General features: G+C 42.9%; 1 protein-coding gene across 9 annotated transcripts in view; it reads right to left on the bottom strand.

The window, feature by feature from the left end:
- Window positions 1–3,756: 3,756 nt before the first annotated feature.
- NRG1 (neuregulin 1) overlaps window positions 3,757–21,073 on the bottom strand; it is a 179,582-nt gene continuing 162,265 nt past the window's right edge. For 7 of the 9 annotated variants that reach the window (XM_085043797.1, XM_085043801.1, XM_085043794.1 and 4 more), the window contains 5 exons: window positions 18,524–18,626; window positions 14,744–14,870; window positions 14,102–14,232; window positions 13,401–13,604; window positions 3,757–9,413 (listed from right to left, as the gene is read on the bottom strand). In XM_085043797.1, coding sequence (XP_084899923.1) covers window positions 8,762–9,413; window positions 13,401–13,604; window positions 14,102–14,232; window positions 14,744–14,870; window positions 18,524–18,626 — 1,217 coding nt within the window. In that variant the 3' untranslated portion in view covers window positions 3,757–8,761. The remainder of the gene's footprint in view (window positions 9,414–13,400; window positions 13,605–14,101; window positions 14,233–14,743; window positions 14,871–18,523; window positions 18,627–21,073) is intronic. The other 2 variants (XM_085043795.1, XM_085043796.1) reach the window with 2 other exon arrangements.

Raw genomic sequence — 21,073 nt, forward strand, 5'->3', positions numbered from 1 at the left:
AATCATTAGCCATCAGATAAATACTGCGTGTTTTAGTTGGATATGATAAGATGGTGTGTGCAGATACTAAGTTGACAGAATTACAGGGCATTTTTAATTATTAAAATAATCCATGTATCACTAGGATGGCATTATTTTGTCTTCTAAAGCTTTGATTACACAATGATTTTTTTTGAAACAGTATGTTGAATTTCAATTTCCTGGATTTATACTGTGGCATTCATGTAAGTATATTTTATTTCCTAGTTTTTGAATTACTGCTTTCACAGCACTAGTAGTTCCCTTTGCTTTATCTAGGAATGCTGCTGTAGGCACAGGTATCTGAGTCTTCTCATTGAGCAGATTACTGTCTATTTCTGTGGAGGATCTGACTCACCTCACCCTCAGCTTTGGGGTGTTTAGGGTGAGAAAGGACACCTTACATCCCAGAATCTTTAGGTCTTTAGAAACTGACTCTGTTGCCACATATAGTGGGCACAAGATCACTTGAGCATCTTTAGTGACTCTTTTCTCTGTTTGGTATTGAATCCATTATGCTAGGATTATTTCAATGAAGTGAGAAGCACGTGGCCACCCTTTACCCCATTTGGAGTCCCTCTAATGTTGCACCTTGCCAGTCCTTTCTCAGCTGTGGCCCTGTGAAGGATTCTCTGCAATCTGCCATCCAGCCTGCCTAACCAGGGAAGAAATAAAACATTCCCTTTCCGTATCATCACAGCTGTACAGGACAAATATCACCCTCAGTTTCTCCTCTCTGAGGTGAAAAAAGTGTTTCCTCTTGGATGAAGGCAGTTTTGCAGCTGCTGAATGGCCTTGTTGTGGCATTTTTCCCTTTCCTGTCAAAGAGCATGCACTGAACATCAGGAAATCATTACAGAAAATTGAGAGACTGTATGTGTGTGTGTACACATAGAGAATGCATAACCCAACTGATGCAGTAATGTGCAGGGTAAGTTAAAATACCTCCCACACAATATCTGGCTTCTGAAGCATGGCTCCAAATTGGCCATTACCACAGTAATGACTTAATCAGTTGTTAACAATCACTGTACTCCCTACCAACCAATGTGAATATAACCTTGCAAAGACTCCCTTGACGCCTCCTCTGCTGCTGTCATCAAATGAGCTGGCCTTATTTCAGGTGTTTTCTGTGCACTGCTGCCAGGGCTCCTCTCTAGTTCCCAAGGCATTACATCCAGTGCAGGGAACTCCTGCTATCCCCAAGGGGGACAAACTAAGTGGAAATTTAGCAGCTGCCATTTACGTTAGAAGTCCAGGTTCCAACTAAAGTTGGTTCTTGGTTACCTTCTGAACTTAAAGCCTTAGAGAGTAAGGTCTAGCTTTCAAGGAAATTACTTCTGTTCATGCTGAAGGCTTTGTCTCAGGTTCTGACAGCCCCTTCAATGCTTAGAAAATGCAGCACTCTAAATATCCTCTGGAGTCACCATATTGTCCCCAACCCCAGTGGCTTGACAACCCTTCTAGATGTGCGTGGGCCTGATCTTGTTCCTCCTCATCCTTGCTGGGAGATGTGGAACTCTCCTTTAGTCCTTGTCTTGATGGGTGGAAATGGGGACATCAGGAGCATATGAGTGATTTGTCACATTTGTCCTGCCAGTCTTAGTCTGGAGACATGTAAAATAATTTTGCAATCAGTAGAACTTTTCTAATGAGAACTACTCTGAAATTACTCCAGCAAAAGGTCATAGCATCTGGCAGAAAAAGCACTTTGGGATCAGAAATCCCCAAGGCTCCATGTTTTTCTTTTTTTTAAGGTAAAATGACATTTAGTCCTGAATGTGCTATTGTCAAGGGTCTGTTGCCACTAAAAGAAGAGTTATCAGGCTCATAACCTATGCACAGTCCATGTTCCTTTGCTTCTGCTATACAGGTTAATCATCAGTGACTAGCTGCAACATCTCAAGGCATTTGACATACTTTTCTTCCCATCAGTTGTAACTGAGACAGAGAGAATTAACTTGGGGAATGCATTCTCCAAATCGTGCGCTCATAACTGGGTGGAGTTGGCACGCTAAGAGCATACCCAGCTGTGGGCTGCAGAAATGAGAAGGGTTTGCTTGATTTTCCTTCAGTGTTCCCTGACGCCATCTGCTTCAAGACCTTGTGGAAAAGTGCAGAGACAGAAGCTTGGCATAGAAAGCCAATAGAATAAAGACAGTGTGGACTAACAAACAGTTTTTGCAAGGACAGACACTTGGGACACACAAGGATGTGTTCCTAAAGCTCTCTTGTCTGCATCAAACGTGGGATGAGGTCCTTAGTCCTGTCTGAGTGGTTCTTACGGTACTTCATTGCTTCAGAAATCCTCTGCCTCCACTCCCACACATGAAAGGCCAGCAGGGATGCCTGAGAAGGGGGTCTGTCTTCTCAAAGCAGCTTATTTCAACAGCCTGCAATGGAAAGACCATCCTTTCCTCCATAGCAGCACTGTGCCATAATGTGCTAGCTTGGGCTGGCTCTGACGTGACAAGGCCCTACTCAGCTAAGACATTCAGGTGAGGCAAATAGCCTAAGCATCCAGCCTTGCAGCCACAGGATTCCTCCACATGAAATAGACATAGAAGTTGTCCCAGGCAAACTGAGATCTGACTGGCCCATCAGGTCTCTACTCTCTGTGTTGAGAACTGGGGAAGAGGGAAGGTGACAGAAACCCCTTGCCAGTCGTCCCTCCTTCCTTCCCTCCCTCCCTCCCTCCTTCCTTCCCTCCCTCCCTCCTTCCTTCCCTCCTTCCCTCCCTCCTTCCTTCCCTCCTTCCCTCCCTCCTTCCCTCCCTCCCTCCCTCCCTCCCTCCCTCCGTCCCTCCGTCCCTCCGTCCCTCCGTCCCTCCGTCCCTCCGTCCGTCCGTCCGTCCCTCCGTCCTCCCTCCCTCCCTCCCTCCCTCCCTCCCTCCCTCCATTATTCTATCCCTTCGTTCTTCTATCCTTCCATTTCTCCATTCTCAGTTTGGCATCTCATTCAGTACCAACAGGTAGGCCTGGGAGCTCTAGCCCTGGGAACAAACGGATGTGAAATACATCCTGGATGTCTTTACTGCATTCCTCCTTCCTCTGCTCATGCCTAGCTTTCTTCCTCTTATTTAATGCTCATTAACAGCAAATGACTTTACACACTTATTTCATGTAAGCACAGCCGGATCGGATATCTGCCCTCCTTCTCTCTATGTGGTAGATAATTGGAGAAGGGTAAAAGCAGTGCAAATATACACAGTATTTCCAACTTACACAATCTCCTCAGGTTTTCAGTTATTTCCCACATCTGATGTGGTTTTCATGGATTTAGTAATCCTCACTGGATTAATGCCTAAAATCTGGCCCCCACCATGAAGCCATGGAAACTTTTACTATCCACAACCTCTTGCAGCAAGTAATTCTCCAAGTTCCCTACACCTCACAAGAAGAGCCAAATCTTTCTGGGAATATGATGCCCAGTACTTTTGACTGATAACTCCATTTCTTTTATTGGAAGAGGCACTAAACATCCAATCCTTTCCTACCTTCTTCAGGATAATTATGTTCCCACAGACCTTTGATATCTTCTCTCAGTTGTCTTTTCTTTCAGAATAATGATATCCAGCCTACCCAGTGCTCCTCAGACCTCACCAGCTCCAGATCTTTATTCACCTGGGTTGCCCTTCAAACCCTTCCCCATTATACTATTTCTACCCTGAGACAAGAAGATCAGGACAACTTACTGCATTTACAACCTGCACAAATAATGAATTTATATAGTGGCATGGTGATTCCATCCATCTAGTATCTGCTTTGCTTTATTGACTGTTGCTGAACAGTGAGCTGACATTTTTGTAGAGCAGGCTCCCACAGTCCCAAGACTGTGTCATTTCTGCCCCCCAACTCCTCCCCCTCCCCAAACCCCATCCATCTGAACTAGTAATGGTCAGGGTAGAGCTAATAATTCTAACTTAAGAAACTAAAAATGTACGTAGGAGCAAGAGCATCTGCCAGAGACCTCTGTAGGGGTGAGTCAGAAATCTCAGGGAACAGTGATCCACAACAACAGAACAAGACCTTTACAACAACTTTTGGATACAGAAAGATGGTAGCTAGTGACCTGACACAGTCTGCTGAGCAGCTGGGCCAGGACCACACATAAACAATTTAATCCAGCACCTCTTTTACTGAAAATGAATAACAAAACCTTAATAAATCAACAATTACTTATTGCTGTATTTGGGGTAATAAATTCTTTAGTTTATCAGTAGCTTGTGGCTTCCATAGCATGTTCTTTGAACAGTTTGCCTTTCAGTTACATCCCCTTTCTCTCCTGAACAATAAATTAGCATTCAATTTTTTTTAAAGGAAAAGAGGGGAAAAAGAGGATATATTACAATTTTTTCAAAGCAAAAGGAAAAATGCAACATCTTTTTGACATATATCTTAAAATAATACGAGGATAACTTTCTCTGCGTGTTAGATGCCTATGCATAAATAATAAAGGACGTTATGTTATTTACAGTGTTACACAATAAACTAAGAGTGTCTCATTTAACACAATATCCATAAAGACAGTAAATAATGAAAACATCCACGTATGTACAAGATGTATTTACAATAGAATAGAGAATTACAAATGATGATAATTGGCCATGTTCTTTGTCTGCCCTTCTCTGCAGCATTTCATAGGTGCTTTTTTGTTTCTTACTAGAAGTAAGTCCCAGGTTATGGTAAGTAACCACACTGCAGGGCCAAGAAATGCTCAACAGGCTGAGAGGTGTGTCCTTTGAGGAGACACCAGGCTGCTATCCTGGATGCTCAGGAAACTGCTTGCAATGTGTGTGAGAGAAGCAGGGAGATGCAGCATTGTTGTTTTGGAGTACTGGAAAGAAAGAGCTTTCCTGTTTCCCTGATAAAGGCAGTGATTGATCTCTTAAACCTGGGTGTGTTGGGGTGGCTCAAGTGAGGAAGGGAATAATTGGGCCAAAAGGAGGAAGTAGGCTTTTCTCTGTTACATGAGAACCTCTGTGGAACTGTAATGATTTACATGCCCTGAATAGACAGGTTTACCAGGTTGTGCACAACATAATCTGGCTATACACCCTTGAAAGAAGCCTTTTATCCTGGAATAATTCCTGCATATAAACACATACACAGGGAAAACTCATGGCTCAACTTAAATGACATGGATATAAACCAGGACAATCTCAACAACTCTGCCACCACTGGAATATTTCTCCCCCTCTTCAAAGTATGTTTCCTCTTGCCATGATTTTCAGTTGAAAAGCTGGCAAGGATAACCCAGTGATGGCTCTAGGGTGTTGGGACTGCCTAGCTCAGAGGTCTGGGTAATGAAGCAAATATCCCCAGTAGGGGAGCTGGCCTTTTCCATAGGCACTTGCTGGCTCTATTCCATGCTGCTGCAGCCTCCAGCCCCTTGGCCAGCAGAAGCTGGCTGCAGCCTGCCAGCAGCACCTGTGGCCAGGTAGACTCACTAACTTCTGGGTGTGGACCTGACTGATGTGAAACACCCTCACAGTGTGATAAACACAAGTTGAGAGGTGAGGGTCTGTGTCCTGCTCTAACTTCTGTGCGTGCCAAGCCAGGGCAATTACCTAACTCACTGCTGCATGAATTGTGCTGTAAGGCTGGGTTCTTCACAAGGATCTAAGGGCTTAGGCAGCCATATCCCCAATTGTATTTTCTTGTTCTTAGGTCCATGTGAAGTCTCCAGCCTAATTTCATGCTTGCCCTACAACACACTGTGTATGTTCCAAGGGGGAGGAAGAGCAGGAACTGCACAGTTTTGACTTTGAGGCACTGCAACAGAAGAGGTGTCACATATTTCCCTAGACCTATACCAAATAAATCTCCGATGTACAGCTCCCAAATATGGAAATGCTCCTTCATTTTGTACTGTTCCTCTGTAATAACAGTGTTAGTAGTCAAATAATCTACTCGACTTCAAGGCATGTTTCCTTTCCATCCTGATTAATCTGTCTGGGCTATTATAGATACTTCAACGAGAGCTAGCCTTGTGGGTGATCTATACTGGAGGAGTTTACAAAAGACCTGTGTTTTAACCTCTATTCTGCCACTAACATGGGTGATTTTGGGGCAAATCTCTTGTTTCTCTGCCTTCTGTTTTCTGCCTTTTCTGTCCTGCAAGGTATTTGCAGTATCAGAGGCCTTCCTGAAAGGACAGATATTCAAGTGCTCCTGGAAACTCAACAGTGCAAATCCTTTGGAAACTCGTGGCCTTCATTAGGAAAGCCCACCTGGCCCTCTGTACTACCAAGTTGCAGAGTTACTGGGAGGTGGATATTCTGCTGCACGGGATTGCAGATAAATAGGCATGACTAAAGGGATGAAAATGAGAGTATGATTTCTAGAATTTGTAGAGAGCTTTTTTTTTGGTCTGCAAAGGCAAAGGGCGTTCAAGTACATGCCAGCTAGGGAAAAATGGCAAAGGGGACTTAAGTCCAGACAGTATGTATTTGCCACAGACTTCTCAAATAAGCAGTGCCATTTCAGCCACCACATAGCCAAAAGCTGTGCTAGTTTCCTAGCCTTTCAGTTCTACCACTAACATCCTAGTAGAAAACTTTGTTTCCTATTCTAAGGTTTTTTTTTGTTCTTCTGCTGCTGAATCTGGTGTTCAGGTAGACTCACTGTGTTCTTACTAATGTGATATGGTTATTTATACAGTGAGGTACTTACTGAGTTTTGTCATCCTGGCAAAGAGCTTCCTTTGCTATATTTTGCTTTCAGGTCTCAAGTCAATAGGACACCTTTTTCTCAGCAAAACTCTTCGGCACATGCTTAACTTTTTTCATGTGCTGCATGTGTCAACGGGAGTCTAGCACATGCTGAAGGTAACTTTTGCTGGGATTAGCATAAGCATATGCTTGAACAATTTACTGAGTTGGGACCTTAGTTCCTCAGGTTTGCATCTCACAAAACTTCCTTGACGTATTTCTCTTCATTTAACTGGGACCAAAATGTGGCCCAGAGGATGAGTGTAGTTTGGCTGAAATTCTTTTTCTTTTGACAAGGCCCTTATTTAGAGCTCAGTAATACCTGTAAAACATATGTTCTCATTTTCAGAATCCCCGGAGTCTAGGAAAAACATTTGTTTTCCACATCAATCCTGAGTCAATGCTGTGCCAACTGAACACACAACAAAAATAAAAAGAATAGAAGAGGCAGAGTGACCCTGACTAAACTGATAGGAATTCAGTGCAAAAGAGGCCATTTGCTCCTGTCTGGATGGACTCATCTGCTCCAGCACTGACAGCATCCTTGTTCATTACTAGTCAAAGACTTTGAGACTGTCACTGGCTATATAAACACTGATATCAAATACTCACATATGAGTTATTATGGCTGTAACCCATATGGTGTGCTTGCCTTCATAAATAGGCTCTGCATCAGCCTTGCCTCTCTTAACTCAGGTAATGGAGTCAATTAAGGTGAGTAGAAATAAACTCCATACCTCTGCTATGCCCTTCCTATGTGCCTATACTTTTCAACCATTCAGCAAATCAAGTTCTTCCTTAAAAGACCTTTCTGTGTCCAAGAATAAGCCTTACTCCAACAGCAACTCTAACAAGGTATTGCTAGAAGCTTCTCAGGGTTCTTTCTGAGGAAGAGAAAAAGGGGAAGAAAACTGAAGTGAAACAAAGGGACAAATCATGTATTAAAAATCAACATTAAAAAATAGAGGTGAAAACTGATTGCACTTTTATTAGTGGCATTTGTTTTCCAGCTAGATCTCTTCCTTGCGTGGTTACAGATATCTGCTATTATATTTGCCCCATTAACATAAACTAATATAAATGTTTTCTTTTTTTTTTTTCTTTTTTTTCTTTTTTTTTTCCTTTTTGTTTAAATAGAGTATTGGGTTCAAAGCCTCAGCTAACTTAAACCCATTTCCTAAGGGATAACTAGAACAATTAATATCTGGAAAATAATGAAATGGCAGCTTCTAGTGAATACAAGCTGACCTCTGATTAATAATATACTTGGTTTAAAATCACAGTATTACTTTCTTTCTATAAGTAACATTATTTAATGCAAGTTGGCGCTTTTTTTTTGTTTGTATGTTTTTTGTTATCCTGCTGTAATTAATAGTAGCATGCTGTTGGATCTACTATTATCCCAGTGCTCAAAGAAGCAAACCTTTTGGCTGGCAGAGAGCAGACAAAACTCATCTCATATACGGAAAGCAAATAAAAGTTCTCATATAAGAAAATTTTTTTGTCTTTTTTTTTTTTAAATTTTTTAATCTTTTTTTAAAGTTTTTTTTTTTCTGACTCTGTGTGTGTGTATATGTGTGTTTTTCTGGTGGAGTAGGGTGGGAGTGCCATTGCAGGGCTTTCTGACCTGGGGATTCTACAGCAAGCGACCAGAGGGACTTCTGCAATTCTTGCAAATCATACATCCAGTCATTATAATGCAGTGCACAGAAAAGCTAGGACAACTGAGGGCTAAAAGGTTTTGCAAAATACTATGGGACAGCCATCATTGTAACTGTACAAAACTTGCTCTCAACTTAACATAACATAAAGGCACCATTGATATCTTTCCCCATTTTTGAAATACTGTAAAAAATTGCTACATATGGCACATAACACATTTGTACATACGTATATTTAATTTATAAAAGTTTTTCCTCTCCTGTTTTCTATCAGCGGAATTGCTAAAATAAAATAAATTGTTTAATTTAAAGGTGGAATACTTCATTATATAAAATAAAGTTTTACATGTGAATCTATGTGTTTTATGTTTTATACAGCAATAGGGTCTTGGTTAGCTATCACACTGGACAACCTTGCTTGCAACTCCTCTGGTGTGGAGAAGCGGTTTGCCGGGTTAGTCCTGGTTTCAGCCAGCCGGAAGGCAGTGGCTGGCTCCAGACTGGTCGCCCCGGGGTTCGGTATGCTCAGGAATGGTGTATCCTCGCCTATTCTTTCATCTTCGGTTTCGGTCTCAGAGCTGCTGCTCTCGGAGCTTGTGTCAGAGTCCACTTCCACCCTGCTGGAAATGTGGCCGTTGGGCTTTGTTCTTTTCACCCTCCGGCTGTTGGTGAGTTTCTTTGGAGGCTCCTGTGCTGGTTCGTACTCCTGCGTGGTCTCGTACTCCTCATCCTCCACGATCCGCAGAGGACTTGGTGGCAGGCTGTTGCTCTCATGGGTGGCATTGTGGTGGAGGGAGTTGAATTGCTGAAGGTGGTGGTCATACTTCTCATGCAGCTGCAGTGGAGTCACGAGGAGCAGTGGCCGCTCCTCTTCTATGAAGGGACTCACTGCCACTGAAGGGATGGAGACGGTCAGGCTGGACGCCGGTGGTGACATTGTGGAGGGGCGGGACTTGGGAGAAGTTGGGGTGTGAAAATCGACGGGTGACATGCGAGCTGGTGTGGTCATAGCTGAGACATACCTGAAGAAAAGAGATGGGGAAAGGTTGCGAGCACAGGAGCAGTGGCAGCCTGTGAACAGAGCAGCTCGTTTGGACTGGGAGAGAAATGGCAGCGATCCCTTATGATCCCCAGCATCCTCACACAGGGCTACTAAGGGAACTTTCCTGTTGCTATTAATCCTATAACGTGCTGACTTCTGGGACTCTGGGCAAAAACATTTGAGAGCAAGAGGAGCACAGCAAAGCTCCCAGATCTATTTGCCTCAGAAGAGCCATGGAGATGCTGTAAATTATTCGCCAGAATAACTTTCTGGAATGAATCCAGGAATGGGATTCAGAGACAGACAGGCTGCCAGAAACAAAATGCATTTGCAAGTATTTTCTCAAAAGGAAAACAGCTGCTGCACTTCTGGAAGGATTTGACCAGAACCTGGGGTACACACAAATAGACAGGAGGAAAGAAAGGAAGGGAACTGAAGGACAGTCCTCTTGGGGCTTCACCCTCTGCTGGCAACCAGACTGTCTCAGGCTAAGGAGGAAAGTAACATTTGGATAAAAACTAGAGCCAGATTCTGCTAATTTTAATCACCAAGGGTAGTCAGAGAAGCATTTGTAGCACCATGCCATGTGCTGCTCCACTCCTTGGGTGCTAGTTACCCTGGCTGGTAGGTCTAACTGCAAACAAACTCAGAGTATCATGTGTCCTTGTATGGGAAAAAGTGCTGAAAGACAGGATTGTCTGGCCTAGCATCCATGATTTCTCTGCAAAATTTGTCCCAGTTCCTGTGGGAAGGGCAATGGTGAGAAGTGATTTCTGAAAATGAAGCTCAGGTGCCGTTACAGGGTTTGTCCCAAAGAAACAGAACAAAAAATGAGACTCTCAACTGGTTTGAATCAGTAGACCTGCTATGAGGTCATGTGGATTCATGCCAGGTGAGGATCTGCCTAAAACCACTTGATCTAAAGCACAGTGCCCAGCATGACACTTTGCATAATCTGGATTTGCTTTCATTCTTATCCTAAATTCACCTGCCTGAATTCCATCTGTGTCCAAAGTTAAAATCTTTTTATGCTCCATCTCTTAGACAGGCCAGTTGAGAAAAGCTGTATGTCTATGACTGATGTAGTTATTTAGTTTTTCATCAGTGATTTATTTATCTCAGCCTGAAATTACCAAAATAAATCTAAATCAAACTTTCTTAGCCAATCAATGACCCAGTTGCATGTATTGCGCTTGATAAAAATGGAGTTATGGGAAAAAAGAGAAAACGGGACAGATTCGGGACAGATGTTCAGTAGCATAAATTGATTTCACTAGAGGCACATTGATTGCACATTGGTTTACATAAACTGAAGAGCAAGAGAAAGAAAAAGAAAACAAACCTGGAGTTATGCATGGGAATTAATCAAGTTGGTTGAGGAAAGGGCAATGAATAGATCTGTGCATTGGATGAATTGAGTAATTTTTTTTTCCTTCCATGAGTGAACTTTTAATCCCTTTCACATCTTTAAATAGGCATTGTCTGAAAAACAGAAGCCTTTCTACTTTCCCAGCTGGTACACTGTTGGATATACGTCTTCATGACAAACTGGATTTTAGCTAAACTGATTCTGTTAATGCATTGAATTGGTTAAATGTGTTCAGTGTACTGTGCATGCTTCCAACAGTGTCAAGTTACTCATACTGGAGTGTTGTGCATTCACACATTTCTGGTGTATTCCCCCACAGCATAACAGGGCAGTGCTAACTAGCTGCTCTCTGTGATCTGAGGCTCAGGAGCTGAACTCCTGCAGCTCTAGCCCATCCTGAAAGGAAGGTTAAAAGGTGATTGATTTATCCAGCTTCATGACCAACTATGCTGGCTCAGTGAAAGGGGATCAGAGTGTATCCATGGCCATCCAGCAAGCATTAACTAGTTGTATGCTGCCAGCTTCTTCATATACTCAAGCCTTTTGTGCAGAGATGGTGTTTTTTTGATCTTCTCTCCTGTAAGACAGCTAAGGACATCCAAGATAAACTACTTGTGCCATCTGCTTGTGTACACGAGTGGCACAGCATGGGATGCAGCAAATGGATGGAGTAGTGCTAAAGAACCCCTCGTAATGTCTATTCAATTTTATTTCAAAATTGAGGGAGTACAGCCTTGCTCTACCAATTCATAGCACAGCAACATTTGATGGCTTCAGGAAGCAATTCATCAGCTCCTACATTCCTTTATGTTTCTGAGTAATTTTTAGTTCCAAATAACTCTCATTTTCTCCCTTATATACACACACATACACACAATCAATCACAGGAACAATTGGCCATGTATTTCCTGCTTGCTAAAAATAGATGAGGCTTGCAATTAATGCCCAGGGAACTCTCATCTCCCACGTCCCAAGTCTGTGATCACTTCAGGCACAGGCTAGGCTGTCAATGCCTGATGAATTATCACAGAAATATTGCTGCTTCTCACCTATAGTACAACCTTCAAGAGACACAGTAATTGATGAAAGGCCTTCTTTCTTAGCAAAACAGAAAGGAATATGCTCCTCCCCCCGCCCCCTTAAATCTAAACAGTTCATATTAGAATGATACTTTCAGTGTCTCAGGCAATGCAGGCAGACGGCAAGAATGGTCTTCACTTCTCACGTGCAGATGCCCAAATATACTAAGATGTAATACTCACCATAGGCAGGCGTGTGGCTGTGCATCCTGCTCGGTTCCCAGGCAGGAGACAACATGGTATTTACTGTTACAGGTTCTCATCCAGCAAAGCACTTAAGCACATGCTGAGCTCTACCCGTGTGAGTAATCTTGCTGATTTCAGTGGGCCTACTTGCACAATTAAAAGATAATCTTGTCAAAGTGCTCTGCTGGATTGGAGCCATGGCTATTTATGTCATGTGAGCCATGGATTTTCAAATTAACTTCCACGGTAAATAACATGTAACTTTTAAGGAGAGAGCTAGTTTACTATCCTTAGTGGTACTACACTCAGGGTCCTTCCTCAGGGGGCTGTCTCCTTTCTGCTAAGCAGTTGTTTGTGTGGCAAAGGGAATATCACAGAAATGGCGTTTGCTGTACTTGCACATTCATTATTCTGAAAATCACAATTTGTTTCTTACACAACTCAGTCTCTTTGGGGATTACCTGGCTCCATTTTTGACATCATGGACACCCCACAAGGCCAAATCCCCTGTGATTTTGAAGTGCTCAGAGAGTTGGTCCATAACCTTTTGTTTTCCTTTTCTTCTGCCTATGATTCCTGGGAGCAAAGTTCTCTTTAAAAGTCTTGTTTCTTCTCAGTCTTTCTTTTATTATTCTGGGGCTATCTTGAGGTATAATGCTAGCCTAAACCTGCAAAGGATTTTATCAGTAAAATTTTTTTTGCAAATGATGCGTTTCTAGGCAGACCTTAGGAACTGATGAACCAGCCTTTTCAGAGAAAAAATTACTTGGTTGGAAAACTCTGGGCCACTTTTATTTATAACTATTCCTGATTTAGTAATGACCTGAGTCCTTCTGGCTTGCAATTTGTGCTCCTTGCTTTCATTTAATAAGGGGTTAAGGGGAATTTTTAAAGGGTTTAGGAGCTGGAATTCTCCAGAAAGTACATGGTGGCATAATTTCTACACTGCTTAAGAGTCCTTAGTGCTCTCCTCCTGTGGATCAATACAATCCTTTCTTCCCGCAAAATCTCTCAGTTGCATCTTCTAAAAAACTGGTAATTAGGCAAAGTTCTGTTTACACTTTACAGTGGAAATTTCTGACTAATTACTCCAGTGGAGCTTTTCCAAGTGTGAACTGATGGCTAATAGGAATAAATCCAGCAGACACAAGAAGGGAAGAAATGCTTTTGGTAGACTTTAAACTACTACTAAGCTCTCCACCTTTACAAATAAGGGGATGCATGCCCTACATGAACAGCTGCACTGCTGCATTTTCTCTGTGCTCCCAAGCTTTGAAACCACCTGGGAACACCAGACCTTGCCAGCTGAAAGCACCGAGGCGGTGTGTCCTACCTTTCACTGTGAGGAGAGTCTCGGTAGGAATCGGGGGTCTCTCTCGCATGCCGGAGGAAGCTGTTGCCTTCCCGTGGCCCGCCGATGCCATTGAGGCGGCCCCGGGGCCCTGCTGGGCTGGCGTGCCTGCTGTTCTCCATGGACGAGCTGACGAGCACCGAGTGGCTTTCAGACAGGATGCTTTCAGTGTGGCCATTACTCCAGCTGGAGAGCAGCAACCAGGAAAAGAGAAAGGGGGAGCATGAGAGGGGGCTTTAGTGGCAGAGGTGTATGAGCAGAAGTTTAGCCAGGGAATGGAGGGGTTCCCTTGCCACTCAGTATGTGCAGCATAACCTTTTGGTTGGTAACTGGGGCTGCAGAGTTTAGTTAATTGTATGAATCCATGTGATTTTGCATGTATGGATAAAAGGAGAGGGAAGGAAGGCTTTCCAGTCATCAGAACTGCCACTGGTTTAGCAATTTGCATATACTAAAATTCACTGTGACAGTATTGGAATGCCATTCAGATAATAAAGCTCTTTGTAAATTCCTGGGAAGATAATTAGTTAGGTGATGTGACATAAAATATTGCTAGTCTTAAAATGAAAACACTATGAAGGGAGCATAGATTTTCTCTGGTTAGTTGTTTTACACATCTCTGTGGTTTTGTAAGAGCAACAGATCAGATATTACAGCTGCCATTTGCCTTCCCTCTCCAGTACCTGTGGCTGGGTGTCTGGGTGACTGTCACGGAGTGATGTGTTGTTGAGGTGTAGTGGCTTGTAGAAAACGAGGTCTCTGTTTCTCGCTCGATGACATGCTCACTGGAGATTACATTTTTCGAAACGTACTGCTGAAAAAACCCAGACAAACCTCAAGTTTACAAACTGTAATTCACAGCACATTTGTAGACATAATTCCCAATCCCTCCTTCCCAGATTTCAGTCTTTTACGTGTGCCAAAGCACACATTTTGTCACTTAAATACATGCAGAAACAATACTGACACTTGAGCACATTCATGTTCACCTCTGTGCACATAGCCCATCTAGACTCAAAATAGGTGGAGACAAATGAGGAAAGTAGCAAAGGTCTACATCCTAATGAAGTTACAAATATGTATTTAACAAGGGAACAAGAAGCCCCAGTAGACAGAGATGTGGAAAGGCAATCCCCCTTTACCATCAGATACACCAAAAATACTGTTCTCTGATGGACAAAACGACAGTAGCTTGTGGTAGCAATCTTTTCTGTGTGCAGAAAGCTGAGAGAAATCAGCCTGCAGCAGGTAGATGTTTAAAAGCTGTGGGTGAGCTTTCCTGTGGCACTGGCAGCCTAGGCTGAAACATGGGCGGTGACACCTACATTGACCAGCTGGACGTTATCTGGAGGTGGGTTGGGGTGGTGAGGCCCGTTGGCCATGTTCATCACGTTGTTCCTTTCTGAGCGCAGGCTCTGCCGAAGGCGGTCATGCAACTTTTTCCTCTGCTTCCTGCGCATGAAACACGGAAACGAAACGATTTTAATAGACAAAAGGAAAGCAGCTGCACCTTTCAGCATATTGATGTTGGTGATAATAATATAACATCCCTTTTTTTTGCCAGAATTTTCTCCACTGCTCCAAGAGCTCAGAGTAACTCTGAAAACCACAGGTCTAATTGCAGCTGGAACTGTGGGGACCTGCACAGGGGGAAGGATATTTGGGATCCCTTCCAGGAGTCAGCAGGACACAGGGGACGGGAATAAGTGAGAGGAAAAGGGAAGCCATTTCTAAGCAATGCTTTGTCTCAGGAGGAGCTCTTTTCTACACTCAGAAGGGAGGAGGAGAGAGATTTTAACCCAGTCACCTTGACACCCTCACAAGGGCCAAGGCAAGGTTTCTGACAGCCCATTGAGTTACGCCTCTCTGTTCACCACAGGGAGCTGAGGTGTCTGTGCCTCAGGGCTTGCTTGCAGACTCTGGAACATGGTCTTTGTGGCAGTTACACATTTTTTTTTGTGGGATTCAACCCCTACCTCAACAGTGTAATTCAAATGCACAAATGTGTTAAAGAAGTGGAGAGTGCAGAGGAAGCCCCAGAAATGTGAAGTGAGAGTATACGAGATACGCCTGAGCCTGCAGAATTCCTGGCAGCTCTGGAAGGTTTCATTTCAACAACACCAGATTTGCTCTGGAACCTAATGATTACCAGGTGGATGCCATGGCTGCTAATGCATTTAATAGAACAATCCATGTACTGATGACATGATCTCTGGCTGACTTTGATGCTTCTACTGTGCCCTTTCCTTAGCTGCTGTTTCCCCACTTTCCCCACATGTAAGTCCTATCAGGAGTAGCTGTGGGAGCTGGGGTTGTTTAGCCTGGAGAAAAGGAGGCTCAGGAGTGTCCTTGTCCCTCTCCATAACTCTTTGACAAGAGGCTGTAGCCAGGTGGGGGTTGACCTCTTCTCTCAGGCAAGTAGCAATAGGACAAGAGGAAATGGCCTCAAGCTGGGCCAGGAGAGGTTCAGGTTGGACATCAAGAGGACTTTCTTCATGTAAAGGGCTGTTGAGCACTGGAACGGACTGCCCAGGGGGGTGGTGGAGCTACCATCCCTGGAAGTGTTCAGGAAATGACTGGCTGTGGCACACAGTGCCATGGTCTAGTTGATACGGTGGTGGTCAGTCAAAGGTTGGACTCAAAGGTGTTTTCCAACCTAAATCATTCTGTGATTCTGTAATCCTTCCAGCTCTCCTCAGAAGAACTTTTCAGGTGATTACAAGCTGTCAGCAACAACACTTACAGCATAGTAAAACCTGGCACCGTGAAGGCTATACAGAACACACTAAATAGAACACCAAAATAAATAACCAGAGAAAGGGCTATTCAATTTCAGACTTAATTTATCAATATTACCCAGTTTTGCCTTATTACACTGGAGAACTTCCACCATACTGTCACAGAATCTGGGGAATTGAAGGGAGGATGCAGGCTCCAACACACTCTGGAATGCATATGACTTTGGCTGTGGCAAAAGCTAAAATATATACAATTCCCTAAGCTGTGCGCAGAAGCGCAGATAGTGTTGGCAGGGTAGTGCTGTGTATGATAGAACTATTTTCAATCTTGTTTTGAACTCAAGGGGACCATTTGAAGCTTTACAAAAAAGGAGGAGTGAGAGAGAGCAAAAAATGTTGAAGCTTGATAGCAATGAAAGCTGAAAGGTTAAAGACAATGGAAACAGGACTTGACACAGAGCATTTTACATATTTTCTCTGTGTGTATGCGACTGGATAGTGGAAAATGCTTACTTTATATCATATCACATGGATGGCACAGGGAGATATATCTGTCTAGGAAATGCTCCTGTCTCAGAAGGATACAGTCTGTGGTCCATGTGGACTTTGTGCTTTGAGGATAACCAGGCATTATCTTAGGACATGTAAGTGGTAAAGGTGTATGGAGAGCACAGTGCCAAGAGATGTTTGAGCAGCTGCCTGAAGAACTGCCTGGGCTGAGAAGGAACACTCAAGGAAGGTTTTATCTTGATTTCACAGCTCTCCTTCATGAAACTCTGGAGACCTTGGGAGCTGAGAACAATCTGAGTTCCTTTAACATGGTAGAGAAAGTGGGTTCTAGAAGGACTTTGAGTTTGTCATCTACAGGACTGAAATCTTGGCACATATAACCTGGGGATCCAAACCTAGAAAAATGTGTTACTTCCTACCTTCAATGCATTTGAATTTGCATGCTTCTATCTGTGCCATTTGTCCTCTAGTAAAAGGACGTTAACTATAAAAAGAAATTATTCCACAAAACCAAGAAGAAAGCATAATGGAAAAGCTAGTGTGTACTTCACTTAAGAAGCCTTTTTTCTTCATGTAAATAACTTGTAAATAAAGTATGTCTGAATTAAGACTCAGTGTCTGAGGATACTGCCTTGGCAACTGATCAGCAGTATTAATTGCCAGATGAACACCAACAAAATTCTGAGACCAACAAAATCTAAGCTATTACATTGCTTGTTCTCCTAACACCACACTAGGATTTCTTGTGGTTTCTGAGTTTTTCCCTACTTAGGGAAAAGAGCATATGCAAATCACCTCTCAGATACCAGTCTAGATACTGCTGCATTTGGAGGGCCATGACCTGGTAGGGCTTTCTCATCAGCTGTGTTTGAAAACATTTTAGTTTTGGTTTGCAATGATTGCTGATATCTGGGGCAAGCAAAGCATCCAGCCCCCTGATGGATTTTGGGGGCTCTTTATACATAAATGCATACTTGAAGATCCTGACTATATGTTTGTTGAAATACATGGGGATGCAATTTCTAAAAGCAGTAATTGATCTGATTTTTTATTACTGTTTCAGTTTTTCCCCACTGACCACTGGAACAAGGTTGTGGGTGGGAACAGTTGTGTGTGTGTGTCTGGGCTCTCACTCTCTCTCCTTCCCAACTTTTAACACATCTATTATTGGTGGGACTTAAAACAACAAAAATCAACAACCCAACTGCCAATCAGGCCCTGAAACAGTAAATAATGTTTATACATATGTGGAATATTTATGATGAGGGTTTTCTGTGTTTTGGTGGGGAGATTTATAGGAGCAGCCAGAAGTTCTGGCAGCAGAAATTCTGCTGATGTTCCATGCAATTTATGGTCCAGGGTGCCTCATGCATGTTTGAGATTCACTCACAGTAATTTAGAGACTCACAGAATACATTTAAATGCCTACTTTTGCATTTAGAGCATTTTTCTGTTCAATTTTTGGCCTTTGGTGAATAGTAACTTTTAGCATCATTAATCTTGTCTCAAGTACAAACAAATTAAGCTTATACATAAAATTTACTGCAGGAGAGCAACATGATTCCAGTGTTGAATTTTGTTCCTTTTCAGCTGGTGATGATAGAAAAAACCAACCAAAGAAAGACAAAAAATTGCAAATTACATTTGAAGACTGAGAAAACTTTCAGATACCCGTCTTACTTTTGCACTTGATGAAGACCTGCACTCATCTGGCTTGGACCAGAGCACCCTGGTTGCAAGTCTGTCTCTTAAGCTGACCTCTGGAGAAACCCAGATACAACCTTATGCTCAGAGAAGCTACAGCTGGGAAGGCCCTGACCAACAACCACAGATATAAAATAGAAGAGAAAAGTTTACTTGGTTTTGCAGTAGGCCACCACACACATGATGCCAACCACTAGAAGAGCAATGCAAATGCCAGTTATGGTCAGCACCCGTTTCTGGTACAGTTCCTCAGCTTCTAGAAAGGGACAAAAACAGAGAAAGTCACAACATGGAGGATGGCTAGGCAAGGAGCACACAGTCAACAGCTGGCATGCTACAAACCACTGCACAGATTCACACAGCCACACCGAGACACAGCCACCACGCTTCAGGCAGACTCATCATGGACTGCAAGGAGAACAGGACTACACCACAAACTCTTAACACAATACTGGGGATGAGAACAATTAAAGTCAAAAGTCACTTTTTTTTTTTAAGTCAATGAGAATAATAACTAAGAAACAGCTTCACAATTGACAAACACAGCATTTGCTGGAAATAAAAATGCAGTGTGGTAAGGTAATAACATGAATTTGCAAATGCTTTGGAAGTTTTGCAAAGACAGCTGGAATGAAAGCCATTTTTACAGGTCTTATGAGAAATTTATTTTGTTATTATCTTTTTGGGATTGTTTTCATATCCAATATCCCTCTGGTCCCATCTCAATTTATATCTCAGCTGTCTTTACAGGAGAGATTTCAAAATACTCTTCTACATTTGAGACATGAGCTTGGCTTGTAATTTTATCACCAATGGAAATGAAGACAGGTTTTGAGCTCTGGTCATAAAATTCAGACTCTTTCTTCAGTGCTCCTCCTAAAACACAGCAAAATCAACAACCAGCAGTGCCTTGTATGAGAGAAACGCAGAGTTTCAACTTGTATCCCTTTGTGACCAACAAAGGAACTCTCTATCTTAGGGTGGCAACTTGCTCAGTGATGACAACTTGTTACCGATCTCATTCATCGGAGATATTTCACTATTATAAAGGTGTTAGTAGCACTGCTAATGTTTGGGATGGAGCTACTGATGCTTTCCAGCCTTGCTTATGCTTGGCAGAGAGCAGTGCTGAGTGTTCGGCTGGGGAAATGCTACGTAAGGAGCTCTGAAACAGAGGCGCGTTCTGTGTTGACGCTTCACAGATGTGGATTTGTGTTCCTGCTGTTAGGACAAAAATGGGTGTCTAGCATTACTCAAGTCTTATTTTTATTAAGGAGACAGACCAGTAGTGATCTGCAATATGACCACAGTCAGAATACCAGCAGGTGATTAAAAATAAATGAATGAATTAGAGCTGCACAGCTTTGCACTACCTTTGGGATAAATGCCAGCAATACTCCTGCTGGAAGCGACTTATGTCAGCATGTAAAATCTCTGGGGCAATTCACCAAGAGGTACAGAGGTGCATAGTGGTTTCTCACATGTGCCATATGTCTCTGTCCAAATGAAGGGCTGCCATAAATGACACACCAGTTGAGGGGAAAATGCTCCTTACTGAACAGGGAGCAGTTTTCCCTCCAGTGTGTTTCCTGAGCTCATCTAGTTTTGTTTTCAAGTTGCTGTGGGCAAGTGGTAAATACTCCATGCAACAATCCAGAATGCAAAAATAAATCTTAATTTCTCTGATACAATGCACCACACCATGGAACAAGTTTGTGCTACAAGCCAAACCCACTGTAAAACAAACACCAGCAAACAGGTCATGAGCACTGTCAGACAAAATTAATAGCACTAATTATTAACAAAGAGGGGGAAGGGGAGAGAAGAAGTGAGTTTGGTAAAACTAAGATGCTGCAAAAATGTATTAAAGAAAAATAAATATAACTCCCAGAACAGTAAGTCAAAAAAGAGAAGGAAGAAAGGACTGAAACTCCAACCAAACCAAACCAGGACAAAGAAAAACAGGAAGGTGAAATATAGGGAAAGACAGGATAAAAAGGGTAGAGAAGTCAATTGCAGGCCTGGCACAGCATGCTTGGAACCAGGAAAAAACAGAGAAAAAATGCTTGGGGACAAAGAAAAAGGTTGAAGCAAAGTGTGAAGGGATTTCTCATACAGCATAACTCCTCGCCTAGGCTAGTTAGTGGCACTTGATCCCCTTCCCATTTTTGCCCCTTCTGAAAGCGCTTATTAGTTAGCCATGGAAATGGTGTATTACAAGGATGTCACAGGAAACAGGAGAATTGTGCTAAGCAATTTAGGGGCTAATTTGAAATGCTTTGAATTATTTTTTTTTTGTCATGCTGTCAGCTGTTAGCTTACAAAAGCAAAATGAATAATGGCATATCAACCGTTTGTTTTGCCGGGCAAGGGAGAGGAGGGAGAAGATTAATTAACAGTGGACACTCTGCTCACTTGTTTATACTGAAGGAAAAATTGCACTGACTCCAGGAGGTTTGCTGCAGGGTGAGGCTGTTGCAAATGAGCTGGGCAGCTGGCTAGTGATGGCCTGACACAGTTTGCCAGGGGGCTGAGGCTTGTTGCTTATGTGTGGAATGCTTCTGTGTGCTCACTCACTGCAGGGGATGGGGGATGAAGAGAGGGAGCAGGGCTGTGGGTGCAGCCCTGAGCAATGCTCCTAGCACCAGCATGTCTGCTGGAACTGTAGGTCTTGATGGGCATGGAAAATTTAACCTCTGAATC

This window comes from Lichenostomus cassidix, chromosome Z (genome assembly GCF_008360975.1).
Source record: "Lichenostomus cassidix isolate B80296 chromosome Z, HeHo_3.0, whole genome shotgun sequence".
Taxonomy (NCBI): domain Eukaryota; kingdom Metazoa; phylum Chordata; class Aves; order Passeriformes; family Meliphagidae; genus Lichenostomus; species Lichenostomus cassidix.